Below are 24,109 nucleotides of genomic sequence, written 5' to 3'. Positions count from 1 at the left end.
CCTAATTCTCCTGTAATAATGCTCCGTTAATAATGCATTCAATAATTTACACATCTTGGCATTACTCATCTCATACTGTATTTTATACCATCTATTGCATCTTGCCTATGCCGCTGAGTCATTGCTCATCCATATATTTATATGTATATATTCTTATTCCATTCCTTTACTTAGATTTGTGTGTATTAGGTAGTTGTTGTGGAATTGTTAGATTACTTGTTAGATATTGCTGCTCTGTCGGAWCTGGAAGCACAAGCATTTCGCTACACTCGCAATAACATCTGCTAACCATGTGTATGTGACCAATAATATTTGATTGGATTTGATTTTAAGTCACTCTGAATAAGAGTGTCTGTAAATGACAAAAATTTAAATGTATAACTTTTGCCCTTTATTGWACATTCGTTCAATGGGGCCCTTTTAATAGGACTCAAAAATCACCCACAATAGAATACAGTAGAACACAATAAGTATGGAAACTAACCACACTGGATGTTAGTGTCATCTTCAGGTAGGCAAATCTGGTAATCCCAGTCGTTGTTGTCCCATCTCACCACGTTCCCATCAATACAGCTATGGGCCCTCAGCTCCTCAGCTGTCTGCTCATGCCCCCACATCCTGAACAGGCTGATGGCCCCCAGGAAATTCTTCCCATTCTCAAACTCCATCACCCCACCCACTATGTTATGGGACACCCCCAAGGTCAGGGTGCCATTGTGGGCCAGTCGCCGGGGCAGGGTGGCGTTAACATGGGCGTCCAGGCGACTGCTCCCATTGATGTAGAGCCGGAGCCTCTCRGAGTGGCTGGACCAGGTGAGGCAGACATTGTGCCAGCATTTCAGGGGCAGATCCTCTGGTACGGACCACTGATGCCCAAACAGCCATGCCACCAGGAACCCTCCTCGGCCTGCCAGCCCCAGCTCTACCTGTCTCTCGCCAGGCGCCTTGTATACGAAGCCTGTCCACTCAGATGTTGCGATCTTTCGGTGCAGGTGCACACACACACTGAGCTCTTCCAGGGRGGGCACTACGCACCCCTTATCCAGCTGCCACACACAGTGACRACCCATGAACACCACTTTCTTACCCCACAGGCTGGGGCCTGGGGAGCCTGGTACAGACACAGAACCAATATCACACATTATTGGAACATTTCACAAAACTCCTCCAGTCTTCAGTCAAAGCCATAATGCATTTTATTGATACTATTGTAACACTAATGCTTCATAATTACATTATTATACAGTATATTTATGACCATACCGGAGCATGGAAGACAAGTGGCTGCCAGTACTGATAAACACACAGTTATAAAACACGGTCTCCTGGCAGAATCCATCACGAGTCTAAAGACAAAAGAGAAACAATATCTCTCATGTCAGAAAAGGGGAACAATGACTATCTGCAAATAGAACCGTTATCAGTACAGTGCCCTCCATAATTATTGGGACAGGGTAGCATTTTCTCTTCTTTTGGCTCTATTCTCCAAAAGTTTGGATTTGAAATATAACAATGACTATGAGGTTAAAGTGCAGTATGTCAGCTTAAATTTGAGGGTATTTTCATCCATATCAGTTGAACCGTTTAGAAATTTGTACATAGWCCCCCCACTTTAGGGGAGTAAAAGTATTGGGAAAAATTCACTTATGTGTATTAAAGTAGACAGAAGGCACTGTACATGCAAACAAAACTATGACTTACCTGTGTCATTCCCCAGTCCAAACAGCACTCTCCTTTGCCAGAAAACACAAGCAAATGASAGTTTAATAAACTGTCTCTTATTTGTCTATAATATTTAATGGAAGGTAAAGAGAAAAAGTTGACCTCCTGGGACAATAGTCTTTGTTGAAGGAGGGAGACTTTAGTGTATTTATCTTTAAGAAGACCTCCACGCCCTCTCCTTTAGTACCCTAGGTTACTTATTAATTAGCAATAAACGTAACTAACACAACAGAGGGCAGCTGGACAATGCTATCTAAAACTTTAGTTCTTCAAATATGGAAATAAATACAAATTCTACCCAACTTAGATGTACTGTATGTGCCCTATCTACAGTTGAAGTCATTAAAACTTGTTTTTCAACCACTCCACACATTTATTGTTAACAAACTATAGTTTTGGCAAGTCTGTTAGGACATCTACTTTGTGCATGACACAAGTAATTTTTCCAACAATTGTTTACCTACAGATTGTTTCACTTATAATTCACTGTATCACAATTCCAGTGGGTCAGAAGTTTGCATACACTAAGTTGACTGTGCCTTTAAACAGCTTGGAAAATTCCAGAAAATGATGTCATGGCTTTAGAAGCTTCAGATAGGCTAATTGACATCATTTGAGTCAATTGGAGGTGTACCTGTGGATGTATTTCAAGGCCTACCTTCAAACTCTAGTTTGGCCTTTCTTTTGGGCGTGAAAAAAAAAAAACCAAATTCCCCATATGGAAATCAAAAGAAATCAGCCGAAGACCTCAGAATCCACACTAATTGAGACCCCTTCCAGTCAGCATGGTTCATCCTCTGAGAGCAATTCAATACGCTAATGTACCACGTTTATCTGTTAGCAAACAATGAGTCACGCAAGTATAAACACCATGGACAACGCAGCCGCTCGTTACCGTCAGAAGAGTAGAGGTTTTTTCCTAAGATGAGACGACCTTGTGTGCAAAATGCAAATTCCACATCCCGACCAAGAACAAAGACTTGATGAAGATGCTGAGCAAACAGGTACAAATAGTCATCTACTTATCCACCAGTAAAAACATCCTATATCGTCCATTGCGAAAACCTGAAAGGTCACTTCGCAAGGAAAAAGTCACTGCTCCAAACGCCATAATAAAAAAGCCAGGTGCAGGACCCGTGCTAGACCAACATCACTAAATCGCCTACCCAGACAGATGAGGCCAGACCACCCCAGCATACATAGAGAGTTTTAACAAAAAATAGGATAACTTCGCAAAAAATACAAAGAAAATCACAAAGTCGGTAAAAACAGCAATGGAAACAATTACAATACCTATAAATGACTCACTAAGTCCAAACATACCAAAAGTAATCAAGAGACCAGAGAACCTCTGGAAATCCAACAAATAAAGAATATATCCTTCCACACAACTGCGGCTAGGGTGCTAACATACTAAACATCTGAGCGAACGGAAACTCAAGGAACACACATGGGATTAACACTCACCTAACAGGGGAACATCAAGTGCAAACAAGTAGAAATAGATCATCCAAAACAAGATAATGGTACAAAAAAGTAGCTAGCCCATTCGGGACATTCCTGGTGACAAAAAACCACTCTAACACGTCCTCAGCTGTCAAAACTCTTTCATCATACTACCCCCTCCTTTCTAAGGAACGGCTCTCCGATGCTAGGTGCCTAACTCCCGCTATCTTTCTTCGAGCGCGTGGCACTACCAAAGTCCCCTAGAAACTCAACGCACCATGACATCTTCCAGGGTCCAGAGTTTATCTTCCTGCAGTAACCAGGACTGTTTGCTCTCTCTGGGATCCTGTCTATTCCCCCCGTTCCAGTCACCAGGTATCTGCCAGAGCAGGGACCGTCTGCACCCTGGCGCCCAGTCCGATCATATCCTCGTGCGACGTGGTATTAGCGCGACTCGATGCCTCTTCACGACCTTCTGACACGTATACTCGTCCATGCCGCTCGATGCGAAACATACTGGACTCCCGCGCGGACGTCTCCGTGTTGCTTGCAGCCCTGAGTCTCGCCTGCACCTATAAGGGCGTACGATCAAAAACAACCATTCTATTAGACGTCCATGATTTTACTTCTTCATCTAATATATACTCAAATCATGTGACTACTCTACAGGTGGCTCGACTTCTTCATCTCTATAATCCTCTATCGGTGTAAGTCACTCGCAGGACATCCCAACGCAGCTAACGGAGATCGATCCTTCGCCTGGCAATCTTAAGAGTCCGATGACTCTGGGACAGCTTGCGAGACTCCACCCGTAGCGGTAAGTTTTTTGTTGAGAGCCATACTCTCTGCCGGGTACAGGGTAGGACCGGACGGCACGTCTGTTGTGCTTGTCTTGTACTGCTGAGAGGAACGCAAAAGTTAAGAGGCTTCTTCCACGTAAGCCGACAGCGTCTGATGAACCTCGAGGCTGAAGCACTCTGACTTCTGCCTCCTGTCCGGAACAATAGAGGAGCATAGCCAAACTGAACTCGTCGGGATATACCAGTGGAGGAGGAGCACAAGTGTTTGTGCGCGTACTCAGCCCAAACAATGAAGATGACATGTGGATGGGTTGTGGAACCAATACATCTGAGGGTGGTTTCCAGCTCCTGATTCATCTCTCAGTTTGGCCGTTGGACTCCGATGGTACCCTGAAGATAAACTGCCGTGCCCCATAAGTTGGCAGAAGCCTTCCAAAACCTTGAGCAACTGGACCTCTTCGCGAAACCATATCTTGCGATGCCAAAGACTCGAACACATGGTTAATCACCAACTCAGCTGTTTCCTTGGCAGAAGTAATTTGTCAGGAACAAACCTGGCCGCCCTAGAAAACCTGTCGATATGACTAGATCGTAGTATTACCATGGACGGAGGAAGGCCAGTAATAAAGTCCAGCGAGATATGGACCAGTGTCGGGGAATAGAATAAAGGTGTGAAGAGTCCTTGAGCGGAGGTGAGAGATTGCCCTGGCAGCACACGAACAGCCTTGACGAAATGGCAACGTCTTCTTTATGGTGGCCACCAGAACTACGCATGATAACTCCAAGGTCGACCTACGCCCGGTACATGTGAGGCGAGAGGAGTGCCCCCACAGAAGGACTTGGGACCTTGCGTCTTGGGAACAAACAACCGATTAGCAGGACCTCCTCCAGGCCCGTTCGATGCTTGAGCTTGTTTCACGTATCCTCCACTTGCCACGAGATCGGAGCCACGATCTTAGCGGCAGGAAGAACAGTCATGTCAAGTTTCTTCTCGAAAGCAGGAGAGTAGACTCGTACAAGCATCCGGTTGAGATTCTTCGACCCGGTCTATAGGTGAGAATAAACTGGAATCGGCTGAAGAAAAGAAGACCATCGAGCTGTGCTTGGAGTTCAACCGCTTCGCCTGCTGGATATACTCCAGATTTTTGTGGTCCGTAAGCACTTGAAACGGTTGAGAAGGCCCCCTGAGCCAGTGTCTCCATTCCTCAATGCCATCTTAACCGCTAGGATTCACGATCCCCACATCGTAATTCCTCTCGGCGGGGTAAGCCGGTGAGAAGAAGGCAAGATGAACCTCTTGCTTCACCCCTCTGAACAGGGCAGCTCCAACACCAACCTCTGATGCGTCTACTCCACCACAAAGGTTCATCCGCCTCGCAGGTAGTGTCAGGATGGGAGCAGAGAGGATGCGCTGCTTGAGTCCTTGGAAGCCGTCTCAGCTTCTCTTCCCACAGAAACCTTGTGTTGCCACCCTTGGTTAAAGCTGAGAGAGGGCTGCCACCGAGGCTGAAGTTCTTTGATGAACTTGCGGGTAGAAGTTAGTGAAGCCCAGGAAACGCTGAACTTCCTAACGACTTGGGGGTGGCCAATCTTCTACCCCCCTACCTTCTTGGGGTCCATCGGACTCGACCGGTTCCACTACAAATCCCAGGCTGTACTCGAGAGGAATGAATTCACACTTTTCCGGTTAACGTACAAATGCTGTCTAGGAGCGTTGAGCACTGTCTGACATGCTTAGTGTGTTCTTGAAGGGAGCTCGAAAAGATGAGGATGTCATCAAATAAACAAACACGAAAAGTTAAGCATATCCCTAAGCACATCGTTTATGAGCGTTGGAACACAGCCGGGCGTTGTCAGCCGAAGGCCACACCAAAGTATTCGTAGTGACCAGTAGGCGTGTTTGAAGCGTCTTCCATCGTCACCGGTTTGATCCGCACAAGATGGTATGCGTTCCGCAGGTCAAGCTTAGTGAAGACCACTGCTCCTGGAGCAGCTCAAAGCTGTGCCATAAGGGTAGCGGTAGCGTTACGGACGGTTATGCATTAAGTCCCGGTAGTCGAAGCAAGGACGTAATCCCCGTCTTTTTTTCACAAAAAAAAAACCCTCTCCCCGCCGAGGATGACGCATGAGCTGCTCTGCCAGAGCGTCCTTGTGTAGTCACTATAGCAGCTCTGTTCGGAGAATAGGGAAAAGATCCACCCTGGGGGCAGCCCGAAACAGGTCATGGGCAATCGTAATCTATGGTGGTGTATTTGGTGCCCTCTTTGCATAATACCATTTGAGGTCATGGTAACACTCGGGAACTCGGACAGGTCGATGGATTCTAGAGACTGGGAACTCGGGAACTTGGAAGAGACTAAGTGCTTGCACGTAGACCCCACTGCTTATATGCCCACAGACCAGTCGATTAGTAGGTTATGCTGTGAACCAGGGTATCAAGGACGAGAGGACTCGAACACGTCAGATGAAGTTCATCACTTCCTGGGGGAAACTGAAAACGCAAGGGTGGTAGTGACACGAGTGACAAGATCCAGATCCAAAGCTCCATCTCAACGTAGTAACCTTATGGTACTTAGAGTTCAGAGGAACGCCATTCTCCTTCCCCAGACACCATCCATGAATTACCTGCGGCTCCAGAGCTCTACCAAGCTTGAAGGAAGCTCGTGGTTCCCAGGAAAGGTAACTGAATGGCAGGCGAGTTAGTGGATGGGAGAGTTATGTTTCCCGTTACAGTCCTCCCAGGCCTTCACGGAGAGTGCTTTCCCTCTGACCGGACACGATCGAGAGGAAATGGCCCGGTTTGCCGATATATAGACAGCATCGCTCCCCATCCGCGGTCTCTCTCAGCCTGGAGATGTTCCAACCTGCATGGGTTCCGGTGATTCAGCGGGGATAAAGGTGAGACTCGAGCTGGACCGATAGAGCTAGGTGTGAGACTCTAGCTTGAGCTCTCTCTCTCTCAGACGATGGTCTATGCTTGAGCCAACTTGATCAGGGACTCGAGTCCGGTGTCCCGAGTGCCAGTTCATCTGGATTGGTGTCGGAAAGACCTTCACAAAAGCACACTGTAGCGCCTCGTCATTCCAGCCACTCGCTTGCTCCACCGTGCGGAACTGGATTGCATAGTCGTCACGCTGCGCCGACCTTGCGGAGAGTCAGGAGCTTTGGCTAGTCAGACCGCTCGTAGACCTTGAAACACTCGCTAATTCTTCAGCAAAGGTTAGATAGCTGGCACAGCAGGGACTTTGGCACCCACACAGCATAGCCCAGGCTAGGGCTTTTCCGACAGCAGGGTGATGATATATATCTATCTTGACCGTCGTGGGAAATGACGAGGGTTGCAGCTCGAAGGAGAGAGAACAATTGGTGAAAAACCCTTACAACCACTCGGATCACCTGAGAACCGTGGAGCGCAGACGATGTCAGCCCAGGGTAACTGCCACCGGGCACTTGAATCTGATAACTGGACAAAGCGGTTGCAGGAGAAAGTTGAGTCAAATGTTGCTTTATGAAGTCATCATCTCGAACGAAGTTGAGAATGCCAGCCATTAAGCCTCTTGCTGAACCAGAGCAGCTTCTGAGATTGGCAGTCCCCTCGTGTGACAGCATGGGAAAAAAGTCCTTGTACTGGCTCTCCTCTTGGTTTCATTTAAGGCTCAGTGTTTCTGGTCAGACCCCGTGCTGTGCAGAACAGTCACTAAATCGCAGAACCCAGAAGATGAGCAGACACAGCATACTAGAGATGTGGTTTAATAAAATAAGTTAACTTCCAAAAATACAAAGAATCACATGGTAAAAAACAGTCAAGGAAAACAACCTATAAAGACTAATCCAAAATACAAAGCAAAACCAGAGAACCTCTGAAAATCCAACAAGAGAAAAATAATATTTCACAACAAGCTTGGCGCTGCTGGTCTGTGATGCTAACATACAACACTGAGCAAGGAACTAAGAAACACACAGGATTAATACTAAAAGGAACGACATACAGTGCAAACAATAATAGAGCAAGGGAAAACAAAAGTACAAAAAAGGCAATGGACACTCTAGTGACAAAAAAACAGAACAGTCTCTGCCAACAACTGACAGCCAGACTACAGTTTGCAACTGCACATAGGGACAAAGATTGTACTTTTTGGAAAATGTCCTCTTGTCTGATGAAACAAATAGTAAACTGTTTGGCCATAATGACCATCTTTATTGGAGGAAAAAGGGGCTGTAAGCTGAAGAACACCATCCTCAACCTGAACATGGTGCGCTGGTGGACAGTCTTTTGTGGGGTGCTTAGCTGCAGGAGGTTCTGGCCACTTCACAAAAAATGGCATCATGAGATTGAAATGCATGTGATTATATATGACAGCAACATCTCAGACATCAGTCAGGAAGTTAAAGCTTTCGCAAATGGTCTTCCAATGACAATGACCCCAATGAACTTCCAAAGTTGGTGGCCCAATAAGCTTAAGGATCAATCACAAGTCAGATTGAGTGGCCTATCATCAAAGCCCTGACCTTCTTAATCCCATTACGAAAATCCGACCTCTGGATGATGCTTGGCAGAAATGAAAAAGTGTGTGCGAGCAAGGAGGCCTACAAATCTGACCCAGTTACACTAGCTCTGTCAGGAGGAATGGGCCAAAATTCACCCAACTTATTGTGCGAAGCTTGTGGAAGGCTACCTGGAACGTTTGACCCAAGTTAAACAATTTAAAGGAAATGCTACCAAATACTAATTGAGTGTATGTAAACTTCTGACCCACTGGGAATGTGATGAAAGAAATAAGAGCTGAAATAAATYATTCTCTCTRCGATTATTCTAACATTTCACATTCTTAAAATAAAGTGGTGATCCTAACTGACCTAAAACAGGGAACTTTTTACTTGGATTAAATGTCAGGAATTGTGAAAAACTGATTTTAAATRTATTTGCTTAAGGTGTATTTAAACTTCCGACTTCAACTGTATGTTAAAGGCTTTGATTTGTTTGAATTGGGTCTTTTCACTATTTGGTATGCAGCTAACAGACAGACATGTCTAGAGAATGAGTCAGGGGTGATGGGAAACCACCTGGTGTCTATACATCATAAGCTATGCMCTCATTAGCACAGTTAAATAAAGGTTCAATTTAAAAAATAATAATAATWAAAAAATAAATGCAAAGATATGCACACAGATGCCATGCAGCAATGCATAGCGAAAATACGCAGTTATACTCAGAAAATACTGTAACATTTAGATTCGCATTAATATTTAGGCTAATCCTTCTGGTAATAGTGACTTAATTTGAATGCAAGTGTAAGATATACTTGCTGACATTTGACAAACACCATGCCGAATGGCATATGAACTGAAATTGGAGACGGTTTACTATAATTGAGGAGAATAACAGTTTAATCAACCCTGTTGTATGGTGGTACAGCATGTGCTTAGTCTGAGAATAAGAGAGGCAATGTAAAATAAATATATAGGCTATAGAGTGTGTGTGTTTGTGCATATGTGTGCCCACATGTAGTATGTGTGAGCGTAGCCCAAGATGTACACTTTAGGAGCCTACTGTTACTCCTTAAGATCGAAGGTCCTTACAGAATATGTTAATTTCAGAAGTACAGTGCATGCGGAAGGTATTTGGACCCTTTGGTTTTCTCCACATTATGTTATGTTACAGCCTTATTATAAAATTGATTAAATATAAATATCAAATCTCATCAATCTACACTCAATACCCCATAATGACAAAGCTAAAACAGGTTCTTAGAAATGTTTGGAAATGTATTAAAAATAAAAATAAAGAAATACCTTATTTAAATAAGTATTCAGACCCTTTGCTATGAGACTTGAAATTGAGCTCAGGAGCATCCTATTTCCATTGATCATCCTTGAGATGTTTCTACAACTTGATTGGAGTCCACACGTGGTAAATTCAATTGATTGGTCATGATTTGGAAAGGCACACACCTGTCTACATAAGGTACCACAGTTGACAGTGCATGTCAGAGCAAAAACTAAACCATGAGGTCGAAGAATTGTCCTTAGAGCTCTGAGACAGGATTGTGTCGAGGCACAGATCTGGGGAAGGGTACCAAAAAAATGTCTGCACCATTAAAGGTCCCCAAGAACACAGTGGCCTCCATCATTCTTAAATGTAAGAAGTTTGGCACCACCAAGACTCTTCCTAGAGCTGGCCGCCTTGCCAAACTGAGCAATCAGGGGAGAAGGGCCTATGTCAGACAGAAGCCACTCCTCAGTAAAATGCACATGATAGCCTGCTTGGAGTTTGCCAAAAGGCACCTAAAGGACTCTCAGACCATGAGAAATAAGATTCTCTGGTCTGATGAAACCAWGATTGAACTTTTTGGCCTGAATGCCAAGCGTCATGTCTTGAGGAAACTTGGCACCATCCCTACGGTGAAGCATGGTGATGGCAGCATCATACTGTGGGGATGTTTTTCAGCGGCTGGTACTGGGAGACTAGTCAGGATCGAGGGAAAGATGAAYGGAGGAAAGTACAGAGAGATCCTTGATGAAAACCAATCCAGAGCGCTCAGGACCTCAGACTGGGGCGAAGGTATACCTTCCAACAGGACAATGACCCTAAGCATACAGCCAAGACAATGCAAGAGTGTTTTCCGGACAAGTCTCTGAATGTCCTTGAGTGGCTCAGCCAGAGCTCGGACTTGAATCCGATCAAACATCTGGAGAAACCTGAAAATAGCTGTGCAGTGACACTCCCCATCCAACCTGACASAGCTTGAGAGGATATGCAGAGAAGAATGGGAGAAACTCCCCAAATACAGGTGTGTCAAGCTTGTAGCGTCATACCCAAGAAGACACAAGACTCTAATTGCTTCCAAAGTTGATTCAACAAAGTACTGAGTAAAGGGTCTGAAAACTTATGTAAATATGATATTTCAGTTTTAGAWTTTTTTTATGAAGTTGCAAACATTTCTAAAAGCCTGTTTTTGCTTTGTCATTAYGGGGTATTGTGTGTAGATTGATGAGCGAWWWWWWYWTTTTTWATACGTTTTAGAAAAAGGCTGTAATGTAACAAAATGTGGAAAAAGTCAAGTGGTCTRAATACTTTCYGAATGCTCTGACAGCCAAAACAGCCAAATACTCCCTCTAAACGTGAATCGATTCTCAATTGCGATACGGTTCTAGAWACATAAAGCCCTTTGCCTTCATATCACATCAAAATTATTTCACAAATGCAAGATATACACTTACTGTACACAGTTTTAACCGGCTTTATCACAGTTGCAGCCGACAGTATTTTTCAGTGACAACACGTTTCTTGYGGCCTTTTTCCATTACACACTGACACACTGGTGTTCAGCACTTGCTAGATTAGCTAACTAACACTGGTGGTCCCTCTGTCTTCTGTAAACACCCGCTGTAACATGGAGATATGGCAGTGTGGGAACCCTAACCCTATAAGGGTGTGTATCAATTTAACCTTTAGGTTTTTTGAAAAATATTTATTGCTGATATGAAAGATAAGGTCCTTAAACTTCCAAAACCGTACCGCAAGCGATGCGTGTTAATGTTCAGGCCAAGAGTCGTKGCGCTTGACAAACAGAATACACTTTGTCCAATGACTCTTATGTGTAGTGTCATGTAATTGATGTAGTTCTGTCCTTGAGCTGCTCTTGTCTACTAATGTTCTGTATTATGTTGTGTTTCATGTTTTGTGTGGACCCCAGGAAGAGTTGCTGCTGCTTTCGCAACATCTAATGGCGATCTATAATAAAATATCAATACCGAACTATAATGTTGTGCAACGTTCACCTTTAGGTTTTCAGTTCAGATAACAAATGTAATAGTTTTCCTGAGAGTCTGCTGTTTTGATTTAAGGTCATTACTTTATTCTCCTGAGCCTGCCACCTATTGGGCATTTAGTGTGCTGTAACCTTCAAGGTGCATCACTATTCAGTAGTTGAGTCTTTTTCTTTATATAACTGGCATTTCTGTATACAGTTTATAATCTGCAATACACTACATGAGGAGTAAGGCCCATGGAGGCACACACACAGCCTACATACACCTGGCTATTCCTTTGTATGAAACAGAGGACCGTATTCATCCACTTTCAAGGCTCACCGGCTCCCCCCTCTCTTCCTTGACCTTATAGAACAGAGCCCAGCCCCTGGAAAGGGCTTCCCAGCCAGGACCAGACCAGGGGGAACCTGAGAAGGCCAGCCGTTACKTAGGCTCCAGGTGGGCATCAGCATCCCCAGTGTTCCCTTGCCTTCTATTGGCCTGGGAGGGAATCTCTCCTGTGTCACAGAGCAGGAATGCTGGGTGGTGAGAGGGGGATTCCCATGAAGCTTTCCCACCACTGTGAGCCACCCTGTGGAGAGAGAGGGAGGGGCCTGAAGGTTAAAGGAGGCAAGCACCCTCTCGTTCTCTTCTGCTGTGCTGAGTGAGGGTCTGCCATGTAGAGTAGCAGGCAGTTCCGAATACATGTTGGRTGAGTTCCACAGACCCTGGACACCCATAAAGTTTACCCATAAAGTTTGAGTGAGAACACACTGGGAAGAAGCATTACAGGTATGGTAATTAAGGACTATGTCTATGTAATTTAGCATGATTGTTGCTGTTTTTCTCTATATTGGCTCATCTTCTTTGGTGTTTTATGGCAGTGTGCAATGTTAAGGTGCATTACTGCTACCTACTGGGCATATGGACATATTCAAAATTCTGAAATGTAATCAATATTGGCTACAATTTATAATTTTTCTGACATCAGCTATCATTGACAGAATGTTTGTGGCATTTTGTAAAAATATGACTTGGAACCCCTAGAGGGCAGTCTACTCTTTTTGCAAAATGATGGAGAAATGAATGATTTCCTGACTTCTTCAGTTGATTACTATAATTTGAATGTCTCCCACATTGAGCAGCCCAGACTGCAGGACCATGGAGGGTCTTTCTATGGAGGCCAGTGTTTCTGCAGCTCTGCTGATGGTAGGTCCTTCTACATTCTGTGTTATGTTGTGGGGGGGTTTCACCATAGAGTTATGCCAATAAGTGTTTATTTGTGGCTTGTGCTTCTCCACAGGCATCCTGTCTGCTGGCACTGTCTGAGCCCAGCTGTGATCAGACCCAGTTTCTGCACTCTAATGGCAGTTGTGTTGACTGTCCTGTCTGTGGACCTGGGGAGCAGCTAACAGACGTAAACACTAGAAGTTAGCTGTGTGTGTGTGTGTGTGTGTGTGTGGTGTGTGTGTGGTGGTGTGTGTGTGTGTGTGTGTGTGTGTGTGCGTGCGTGCGTGCGTGCGTGCGTGCGTGCGTGCGTGCGTGCGTGCGTGCGTGCGTGCGCGTTCCGTCCGTCCGTCCGTTAGTTCGTCCATCATATGCCTGTGCGTGTGCTGTTGCATGCGTGCGTGCGTGCGTGCGGTGCGTGCGTGCGTGCGCATGCATGAGTCTGTCTGTCTGCTGTGTGTGTGTGTGTGTGTGGGGCTGTGTGTCTATGTGTCTATGTGTCTGTTTTGTCCTGTGTGGTATCTGTTTAACTGCCTCTGGCTCTACACCTGTCTGATTCCTGTCCCAGGACTGTGGTTATGGGGATGGGGGAGAGGGCGGCCGCTGTGTGGCGTGTGCAGAGGGGCAGTTCAGTACTGAGACTGGGTTGGCCCCCTGCTGGCAGTGCACTCGTTGTATTCTGCTAAACCGCCAGGAGAGAGCAGTGTGCTCACCCACCAACAACGCCCAGTGTGGCAACTGCCTCCCAGGGTAAGTCCTGTATCTATGGGGTGAGTAAAGTGCAGTGCAAACAAAAGGAAACACGTAACTTTTCACTTCAGGGGGTCAAGTTTGGACTTGGCTGGTTTCCGTTTGTGACATAATACTGATTACAATTCCATTGTATTGTATTCCAATAACGTTCAGGAGAGGCCAAAAACCGTTGTAGTCTTAGAGAGCATGAAGAAAACTTAGGATCAGTCACCATCCCCATGGGCCATGCTGCGTATGTCTTTATGTCTGGTGTTTATGTCTGGTGTTTATGTCTGTACTCAGGTATTATAAGCTCAGAAGTAGGAGTGGGGAGGTGGACCTGTCGTGCATGCCCTGTTACAGCCCCACAGGCAAGATCCGGAAAGAGTGTTTACCTTTGCAGTGGAAACACACCTCCACAGCAGGTAAGGTAAACATGAATCTAACAGCCAGCAAATAGGTGAATGTTGTTAGCAAACAATTATAACATCACTGTAAGCCTTCCACTGGTAGCGCCCATTGATTTTCAAATGATCTTCCTCAGAGTGAGAATTTCATTGGCAATCACTATTTCCAGGAGAAGTTTCAAAGGAGTTACAGAGAACAGTGAGTAATAGTACATTGACTCTTAAAACTAGTTGTGTAGATGATGGTTATGTGTGTATTGTTCATCTAGTGACGCTGGATACGGTCCAAGTCTCCATGGCTCTTATTGGTTCAGTGACTTCCGCCTCAATCTTCCTACTGCTTCTGTTGCTTTGGGCCTTACTACTGATCATTGAGAGATTCAGTGAGTTTTGCCTTCACGTTCAAACCATGGCTAAAAACTGTACTYGATCTCACATTTGTTTTCTGTATTCACACAAGGTGGGAATGGAATGTGGATTATATGTGTTTTTTTTTTGTGGGGTGTTCAGAACAGGTTCCAAAGTATTGTCCTGAAGGTCTACATTCTGAAGTAGACACAGCCTTCCCACGGAATACACTCCTCTCTAACACCACAGAGACTGGAGAGAAACCACCAGTTACCCCATCAGAGAGTCCTGGACCAACACAGAACGCCCAACACAGGTACCTATCCTCCTGGCCAGAGGTTCTGCTTTGGGGAATAACTGTAATCGGGTCAATTGAACAATCTTCTCTGCATTGCTCCGTCTACCGGTCATGTTGGCTGGTGGATGAATAGATGTCAAACAATAGATCCTCTTTCTTTCCACCAATAAGATGCCTAAGCTCACTGAGTAATGAGGGTAAAGTGCATCCCACCTCTATTGTCATCAATGTCACCACCAACATTAAGCCATCCCTTCAACATGGAGGTGAAGACGGCCCCTGGGAGGGTCAGAGAGGACACTGTCACACACCAGAGCAGGTATTGCATGTGCTTTGTGTTTTCATTTTCATTTTCTAATGAATAATGATCTATTATAAATTATGAGACACTAGGAAATTCTTATAACTAGTCTAACTCACTCCACTTTTCATTTGTAGATGGAACAAAAACTGTTAGAAATCTGCACAGTAGCTCAAGGTACAGTAGGCTCTCCCATGTCGATCAAGTGATGTTGAGGGTGAGATTGATCAATTCAATCAATTCATGCTCTTGTATTTTCATATGAATATACAACCAAATGTTTTSAGAAACTGATATCAGGTTGACTTTTTGTGTTTCCACGGTTTGGGTGTTGACTGACAAGTCTCTATTACAGTGCTTACACCAATATTTATGTCATTGACTGACACTGAACTCCTAGTCTTCTTGTGCTGGTCCAGGTCAGAGTCTGGAGGAGCTAAACTATGACACAGTCCAGGACCTGTCTCTGCTGCTGGACTCAGGGGGCTGTGGCCGGGGCAGCGGGGTGAGAAGGCTGGGCTATTCCCTGGGTGTCACCCCGGAGGTCCTTTCTAACCTCCATGGCTTCCAGGATCTCTTCCAGTACCTGCGCACCTCCACCTACATCCTACTGCCCCAACTGGCCCAGGCCGCCGCCCTCCTGCCCCGCCCTGACGTTGTTGCTAGGATACACCGTGGTCTGGTGACCAATCACACAGAGACATCCAGGCCCTAGGGACATGTTGCCAATCCCACCTTGGCCTGTGTGACATACAGTGCATTTGGAAAGTATTCAGACCCCTTGACTTTTTCCACATTTTGTTACGTTACAGCCTTATTCTAAAATGGATTCAATTGTTTTCTCCCCTCATCAATCTAAACACAATACCCCATAATGACAAAGCAAAAACAGGTATTTMGATTTTTTCCCCMAAAAACATAAATTAATAATAACTGAAATATCAAATTTACATAAGTTTTCAGACCCTTTACTCAGTACTTTGTTGAAGCAGCTTTGGCAGCAATTACAGCCTCAAGTCTTCTTGGGTTTGACGCTACAAGCTTGGTACACCTGTATTTGGGGAGTTTCTTCCATTCTTCTCTACAGATCCTCTCAAGCTCTGTCAAGTTGGATTGGGAGTGTCGCTGCACAGCTATTTTCAGGTCTCTCCAGATATGTTCAATCGGGTTCAAGACCGGGCTCTGGCTGGGCCATTCAAGGATATTCAGAGACTTGTCCCCAAGCCACTCCTGGGTTGTCTTGGCTGTATGCTTTGGGTCGTTGTCCTGTTGGAAGGTGAACCTTTGCCCCAGGTCCTGAGGTCGTGGGGCAAAGGTCATGAGCGCTGACGTCCTGAATGTTTTGGAACAGGTTTTCATCAAGGATCTYTCTGCACTTTGCTCCGTTCATCTTTCCCTCGATCCTGATTAGTCTCCCAGTCCCTGCCGCTGAGAAACATCCCCACAGCGTGATGCTGTGGAGCTCTGTCAGAGTGACCATCACCTCCCTGACCAAGGCCCTTCTCCCCAGATTGATCAGTTTGACCATGCAGCCAGCTCTAGAAAGAGTCTTGGTGAATCCAAACTTCTTACATTTAAGAATGATGTCCACTGTGTTCTTGGGGACCTTCAATGCTGCAGAAATGTTTTGGTACCCTTCCCCAGATCTGTGCCTCGACACAATCTTGTCTCGCTCTACGGACAATTCCTTCGACCTCGTGGCTTGGTTTTTTCACCTGTGGGACCTTGTATAGACAGGTATGTGCCTTTCTAAATCACGTCCATTCAATTGAATTTACCACAGGTGGACTCCAATCAAGTTGTAGAAACATCTCACGGATTATCAATGGAAACAGGATGCACCTGAGCTCAATTTCGAGTCTCATAGCAAAGGGTCTGAAAACGTATTTATTTTATGAATTTTTAAACATKTCTAAAAACCTGTTTTTGCTTTGTCATTATGTCAATGTTGGTTTAATCAAGCGAAACGGAGCAGCACTTGACAGTTTGAAACGTGATTTCTTTTGGGCTATAAACTGCCATTGCTTGTACACATTTGGTTAAATTAACCCATTGAATGTATAGCCATTACATATGTAATACCGTTGAACTCCTTTCTGTTGCATAAGACAGTGTGGTATCATTTGTTTGCATATGGTGTGAATAGTCAGCATTGTAATGTGACCTAGATAGATGACTTTGTCATCCGAATCACAGGATGCAAAGCACAGAGACGTCATCATAAACCATCAAATAGTATGTAAACKGCAGGCTGTGAACCCATGACAAATATACCATTGTGGGGTTTATAGTATCTCATAGGTATACTGGCCCAACATCTCACTACCACTTCCATTATTTGTGATGGTGGTTAGAGTGTTAAATAACATGGGGCTCTTCTGTATCATTCAGGGCAGTGTAACTGAACCCACAGTGTCATGTTTCTCCCTGTTTTCCATTCAAATTAATGAGGGCCCGCTGGCTAAGGCATKTGAAATGGGGTAGGACAAAAGCATTAGTGTTGGATGGAAATAGGGAGAACATGTTGTTTTCTTTATGGGAGGGGTTGGTTCACCACTGCAGCAAAGCAGTTTCTCCTGAAACTATCTCCTCAGACTCTCCAGCTTTCTCCATAAGGTAAGTCCTCAAGGAGACTTTGTATTTATGCTATGACAGCAATACATATAATGTTTATACAAAACAATATATATTAAATGTAACCTTTATTTAACTAGGCAAGTCAGTTAAGAACCAATTCTTATTTACAATGACGGCCTACTCCAGCCAAACCCGGACRAAGCCGGGCGAATTGTGCGCTGCCCTATGGAACTCCCAATCACGGCCAGATGTGATACAGCCTGGATTCAAACCAGGGACTGTAGTGACGCATCCTGCACTGCGATGCAGTGCCTTAGACCGTGGCGCCACTCGGGAGGCCTAATATTATTTGTGTTCTAATTAAACTTCCATTGTAATAAAACATGCATACATTATCATTCCATAATCTGTGTTTTGAAAGGATTTCACCATCAACATGTCAAAATACATGATAAGCAACAGTTGCCTACTGTCAACCATAAATTCTCACGCTAGGTGACGCTATTGCCTATTATTGGCTCATGTTTTACTTGGATGTCCACGTACCCGCGGATTATGCGCGTTTCTGGGTAATGTGCCATAAAAAATAGAGAAGGAAAACTTCATAGAAATGGCGGAGGGTGCAACGTCTCTGAAAGAGTTGCGAGCTCAAATGGGTAAGAAATACACATAGCATARCTAAATATTGATGTGCCAAATGTATTTCATTAAGTCGAAATTGCTCTTGGTTGTTTGCTAAGTGASCCTGCTACCGGTAACCTAGCTACACATTTTGAACATGTTTTGTGGCTAGTAAGCCGTAGCTATCCGTTGACAATGTGCTGGGGTTGGTAGTCTGATCCCCTCCGGTGCTAGTTTGATAGCTAACGTTATCTGTCAAAGCTACTACTAGCTAGCGAAATGGCTACATCAAAATGATAGTTTACCGGGTCATTTATTTTGCACTGTAATGTAACATGGCTAGGTATCATAACCACGCCATTATATTTGGTACAACGTTCGGCATGTTTCAATTAAAGTTAGTTTATTTATTGTGAACTGCAATTAAACAYCTAAACTAACAGAGTTACTGTAGTAGCAGAACGACAACCAATCGTTGGTTCATGACGKTTTGACACATCTGCGCGCTGATGTCTGGCGCCATACATACATTGTTAACTTTTTTTATTTTTTATATTTGGCTAACTAGTTGGCTTTTACCTAACTAACTTATTTGGCCATTTAACATAGTTGGCTGATTTGTGTATACACTTAGCTAGCCAGCCTCACAAGTGTTTACTTTCTGACTAACGTCATGCCCATCTTTGACTCCTAGTCTTACCGTTAACTAATAAGCTAACTTTAGGTACCCTGCCATTTTGTATGAAAAGTAGTAAACGGTGGTTTCTGGCTGGCTAACTAACTAGTTTACTAGCCAACGTTAGGTAGATATCTTGGCTAATAAGATTGATTCTGGGAAGGCCAGCAAGTGATACTTTTTTAAATTAAATTAGCAGGGTAGCTGAGCAAAGAGCTAACGTTAGTTAGCTAACCATATTTATTTGTCTATGCAGCAGTTTTCCTACTTGGCTGTATGTAACTGTTAGCTAACTTTAGCTAGTTAACGTTACAACATCAATTGTCTTGGCCTGTTAGCTAGCTAGCATTCAAGCGGGATTCAAGCAGTGAACATTATCTCAAAGTAAAAAATATTTCAGTCTACTGTACTAACCTTGTTTACATGTCACAGGTTCTAAGGTGTTCACCCATAAAATTAATATTTAATTCAAGTTTTATAAAGATATGTCCATTCAATAGAGAATTGCAATAATCCAAACCCTATGTTAGATGAGTGACTGAAAGTTTAGCACGATTAGAGTGACTAGAATAGTGTAATCATGTCCATGGTCAAAAATTGTCTTGACAAGGTAGCTAGCTACATRACTTCTAACGTGGTTTTGCACTGAGTTCCACACAGGCACTGAACAACAAGCCCACATAGCTGCTGATRGAGGATAAGACTGTCCAGTTACAGCTAGTTTTCATGGATGCAGTCAGTGATAAAGGGTTGTTTCTTGAGCGGTTGAAAATTGCTGTATAAACCAACACTTTTTCTGTCTTTTACTCCTCTATAACGGCAGTMATTTTATTTACACACAGTTCCTTTCAATGTCCCTCGTTCATTCCTTTTATCTCTTCTGCGGGCCACTTCCTGAGTGGCAGCCAAGTGCTCACTGGGTCTACGTCAGAAGGTCTGAATGCCCAGTTTGTTTTGACTCAAGCTGTAAGATTTGGCTGAAATGCTAGTGTCCCCCCCCCCCCAACATAACACGGCTTGGGTGTGCAATTTTCCTTGTGGAGAAGGGGTTTCTGAAAGTAGACCATAACTTTTCTTCATCCAGTTTCCCATTCACTATTTTCACTCTGAAAGTTATCCACACTGATTTTTGTGGCTTTGTGGAAGTATTTTCCAGTGAAATGCAATCTAGCCTAGAGGGTGATGAGGGGATGTTTGAAAATCCCAACTGCACTGACTTTGTAGAGGTTCCCTCAACATTTGGACATAGGAAGGCTAACAAAATAATGGCTGGAATCTAGTCCAGCCTTAAAATCTCCACAAGAATGTGAGCTTGTGTATCAAACTGGGCATTCAGACCTTGAGTGCAGATCAGATGCCTGGGACTCAAATCCAGGCACGGCTATCTGAATCCTGGCTCTGCCTGGGCTGTAGAATCAAAAGCTTGATCAATATTTCTGAATCGCTGTGACTGAATCAAAGGAGGAAATTGACAGGCCTTTTTTGGTGCAGTCGCTTGTAGCAGTGAAACGGCTAGGAGGAGATCCTGTCATCTCTGCATTCTGCAGGAGGTTAACCCTGAGTTGAGGTCATGACCCGCTAGTCAGTGAGATGGCAGAGCCCCAGTCAAGAACACAGTTTGGTTCCTCACCAGGCATTACAGCACAGAGAAAAACGTGCCCCCAGGCAGGTCAACTCTTTTTATAAGGTGAATAAGAACTGATTGTGTTGCAGTTAACGATCGTGGATGTGCTTACTCATGCAAAAGGCCCTCTCCTTTCGGCACAGTGGAAAGATTTGAGAAGCAAATGTAGACTACATTATTTGAATAAGAGGCCAGTCCATCGCCCTCTCATTTTGACGGTATAGAGTAGTAAATGACACACTAAAAAGGAAAGATGGGCCTAGTTCATAGATTTTGCTTTGAATCAGTGGACTGTATAAGCATTGAGCCTACTAGCCTATCCACTCAATTGCACTTGTTGGCCCACCATGAGTGATGTTGATGAAATGTGATGTATGTCCACACCTGGAACAGTCCTTGTGTGCACCCTAAGGAGCCAAGCTCTGGTCAGGGCATTCTCTCATTAGCCAGTGAGAATGGCGTACGACCTGCTGTCGCTGACGTATCATCCCGGTGGCTCTGGAAATAGCCCAGGCTTAGCTCTTGAGTGAATGTGTCCCCAGTTCTCATGGACAAGATCTGCTGTCTGTGTGTGTGYGCACCCTCATCACAGTTGTGCCCGGTGAAGGCTGTCATTGTTAGACCGTGTGGACACATTACACTCCAGGCATCTGCAGTACTGCACTTCCTGCCAACCAAGTAACACCCAGCCTGTTACCGCTGCAGCCGGGGTCCTGGAGAGAGAGAGAGGGAGAGGGAGAGAGAGGGAGCGCGAGTGTTGGAACAACTTCACTGACCCACTGAACTTACTCGTCGTCTGACTGGTATGTGTGTGTGTGTGTGTGGTGGGTGGTGCTTTGAACAGGAGGCACCAGTGCAACGGTCAGTCAGCATGGGTCTTTAGCAGTGAACCAATGTTCTCAGTTTATTGTGAAGAATAAGGGGTTATGAAGTCGGGTGGATATCTGAGTACCCTTATGCCTCATACTGTTATACAAGTGCTCATTGGTGTGCATTACCCATAGTGCCTTGAAGTTAGATGTTTGCTGGTTGGATACTGGTGGTTTTGGCCATCTGTGAACATAATTGCAGCCTCATGTTAGTGCAGGCTGGCCTGCTTCCTGTTTATGACCATTGACTGGCCTCTTCCAAGACAGGAGCCCCGTGGAGAGTGGTCTCYTACTGCCTCCCCTAACAGCTCTGCCTGGGGCTGTTCCCTAGCCTAGCTAGCTTAAACCAATATAGATGGGTTAGCTGACAAYGTCAAATTATGTGCACGCTTCAATGGGGAAGAAGTCTGTATTGCTGTGATTCTGGATGGACAGATAGCAACAATGACAAGAAACTGCCATGTGGGGAATTGTAAGTGACTTGTTTAATCTTGTTCTTGATACCATGTCTTGTTTTGAGGTATTTTGACAGATTTCATGTCAATACTATTATGGCTAAAAAAATTGCTTGCTAGCTAACCAACAACTGTCACCTACAATGTATTTTAAAGACAAGTGATCATTGTGCAAATGTGTTTGTCTCCAATGTTTATTGAAAATATAATGGGTTACATGTCAACAATCTAAGCCAACCGTGTATGATTTTGCCCAATAGTTGTCGGTTTTGTTGCTAAACAACCAACCCGTCTATAGCCAGTCTATTTACTATGTTGCGTGTGMTTTATAGAGAGCTCTGTTCAAAGCTGTTCCTGTACTATATCCTAACTKCCTAATAGGATAAGTTACGTACTTCAGACTAATCGGTTAAGGAGTTTCCCCCTATCGCAGCAATGTGGCGCCTCCGCAGCTAGCAAGCATATGCTATATAAAATGGAATGTCCTCTATGGTCTGATGCAGGAAAAAGTAGGTTGTTTTCAAAGGATAGTGTTTTAGTTGTGGACATAGGCTAGGCAKGCAAATCTGTTGTGTATCCTAATGGTTTTCCATAATACAGTCACCATTGACTTCTGGTTTAAAAAACACTACCCACGTTCTGGCCCGGCTTTGTGCTGCGTCAGTCTGTCTGATTTTCTGCAGCCAGCCCATTCAGGTCTAATGTATGCTTATCGATGCAAATCTCCATAGTGATGGAGAGATGGATGCAGGTGCCCTCTTCCTCCCCTCGTCAGCTCTTCTCTGTGTTCACAAGGACACAGGGCTCTATGTTGACCTTTTTACAAGGATGATGTGTGCACCTAAGTTGAAACAGTTAGGTGCACACAAAGAAATGTAGAATCCTTCATTTTTCTAGCCGCACTGGTGCTCCTACATTTTAAAATGGTCGCACTGTATAGCCCTGGGACACCTGGCTCTTTCAGTTCTACATTACGTTGACATGTATGGAGAGAAAGACCTGGATCAATACATAGTTTGACTAATATTGGCTTTGAAAAATGTATGGTATCAACATTCTCAAGGGGTAGTAGTAGGGTTAATGGGTATGGACTGGAGCATAGTTGGGTGTAACCAGGGACTCAGTCATTAATGTTGATATGGTGGACTGTTATTTGCGTCCATCGTAATGGAGCRTGCCCACTATTTGCCCACTGCCCTCCTTTTTTGAGTGGATAGAAGGATGGTGACTGACTCAGTCTCCTTTTTCACATTCTGTGATGATATCCTCAGTCTGCTCTTTACTGTGTCTGCTAGGGCAGGCTACACCAAGGCCTAATCACGCTATCACACAAACAGGTGATCATTAAGGCTGGTTCACTAATACATTACTGAGATATTGCTGCAGCTTTGTTTGCTGTGTTAGGAGCTAGTCAAGAGGACAAACCTATTGAGCTACTCTGTAAAGAACAATGGCTAAAGATGCACATCTATTCCAGTAATATTGGGAGTGGAGGAGCATTATTTGGGTAAAATAAAAAATGTCACCATGATTTAACTTCTAAGTGGTCYGTCTGAACGTCAGGAAATCATGTAGAAACGTGTCATAGCTACATAATTCTTGTCTCTGGTGATTGTGTACCACACACTCACATTTTGTAACACTTTTAAAACAATTACCTGAATTCCAGATCGTCAAATCAGCCAATCGCTGGTATGGGCATAGTTGTCGAGAACACATCCATCCATTTTATATCGACATGACAAAGTATATATTTTGCTTAGATGTGCTTAAAGATAAACTTGTTGTTAATCCCACCACAGTGTTCGATTTCAAAAAGACTTTGSKACGAAAGCACACCAAACGATTGTTAGGTCAGCACCTAGTCACAGCCAAAGGGAGGAGTCACGAAAAGCAGAAAGAGATAAATGTATCACTAACCTTTGATGATCTGCATCAGATGACACGCATAGGACTTCATGTTACACAAYACATGTATGTTTTGTTCGATAAAGTTCATATTTATATCCAAAAATCTTAGTTTACATTGGCGTGCTATGTTCAGTAATGTTTTGCCTCCAAAACATCTGGTGATTTTGCAGAGAGCCACATCAATTTACAGAAATACTCATAATAAACATTGATAAAAGATACAAGTATTATACATGGAACTTTAGATAAACTTCTCCTTAATGCAACCACTGTCAGAAAAAATAAAAAAATAAAAAAATACGGAAAAAGCACACCATGCTATAATCTGAGTACAGCGCTCCGA

General features: G+C 44.2%; 3 protein-coding genes across 3 annotated transcripts in view; 2 read left to right on the top strand and 1 right to left on the bottom strand.

The window, feature by feature from the left end:
• The window catches only part of LOC111965653 (adhesion G-protein coupled receptor G2-like), a 34,686-nt gene extending 32,850 nt beyond the window's left edge, over window positions 1-1,836 (bottom strand). Inside the window, exons 1-3 of the mRNA XM_023989836.2 lie at window positions 1,702-1,836; window positions 1,264-1,346; window positions 485-1,111 (exon numbers count right to left, since the gene is read on the bottom strand). Of these exons, the coding sequence (XP_023845604.1) occupies window positions 485-1,111; window positions 1,264-1,339 (703 nt within the window). The 5' untranslated portion in view covers window positions 1,340-1,346; window positions 1,702-1,836. The remainder of the gene's footprint in view (window positions 1-484; window positions 1,112-1,263; window positions 1,347-1,701) is intronic.
• A 6,319-nt stretch (window positions 1,837-8,155) lies between these two features.
• LOC111965543 (tumor necrosis factor receptor superfamily member EDAR-like) lies at window positions 8,156-17,981 on the top strand. The gene is made up of 11 exons (XM_023989704.2): window positions 8,156-8,221; window positions 12,094-12,179; window positions 12,866-12,929; window positions 13,024-13,137; window positions 13,516-13,697; window positions 13,983-14,104; window positions 14,257-14,469; window positions 14,597-14,750; window positions 14,904-15,051; window positions 15,171-15,210; window positions 15,453-17,981. Exons 1-11 carry the CDS (start codon window positions 8,156-8,158, stop codon window positions 15,746-15,748), a joined length of 1,485 nt encoding a protein of 494 aa, XP_023845472.2. The 3' UTR covers window positions 15,749-17,981.
• Window positions 17,982-18,166: 185 nt separating this feature from the next.
• Window positions 18,167-24,109, top strand: part of map7d3 (MAP7 domain containing 3) — a 52,455-nt gene continuing 46,512 nt past the window's right edge. The window contains exon 1 of the mRNA XM_023989826.1: window positions 18,167-18,266. Coding sequence (XP_023845594.1) covers window positions 18,221-18,266 — 46 coding nt within the window. The 5' untranslated portion in view covers window positions 18,167-18,220. The remainder of the gene's footprint in view (window positions 18,267-24,109) is intronic.

Source organism: Salvelinus sp. IW2-2015, linkage group LG6.2 (genome assembly GCF_002910315.2).
Source record: "Salvelinus sp. IW2-2015 linkage group LG6.2, ASM291031v2, whole genome shotgun sequence".
NCBI lineage: Eukaryota > Metazoa > Chordata > Actinopteri > Salmoniformes > Salmonidae > Salvelinus > Salvelinus sp. IW2-2015.
The sequence above is the reverse complement of the archived record's forward strand: the minus strand, read 5'-3'. Positions and strand labels throughout refer to the sequence as shown.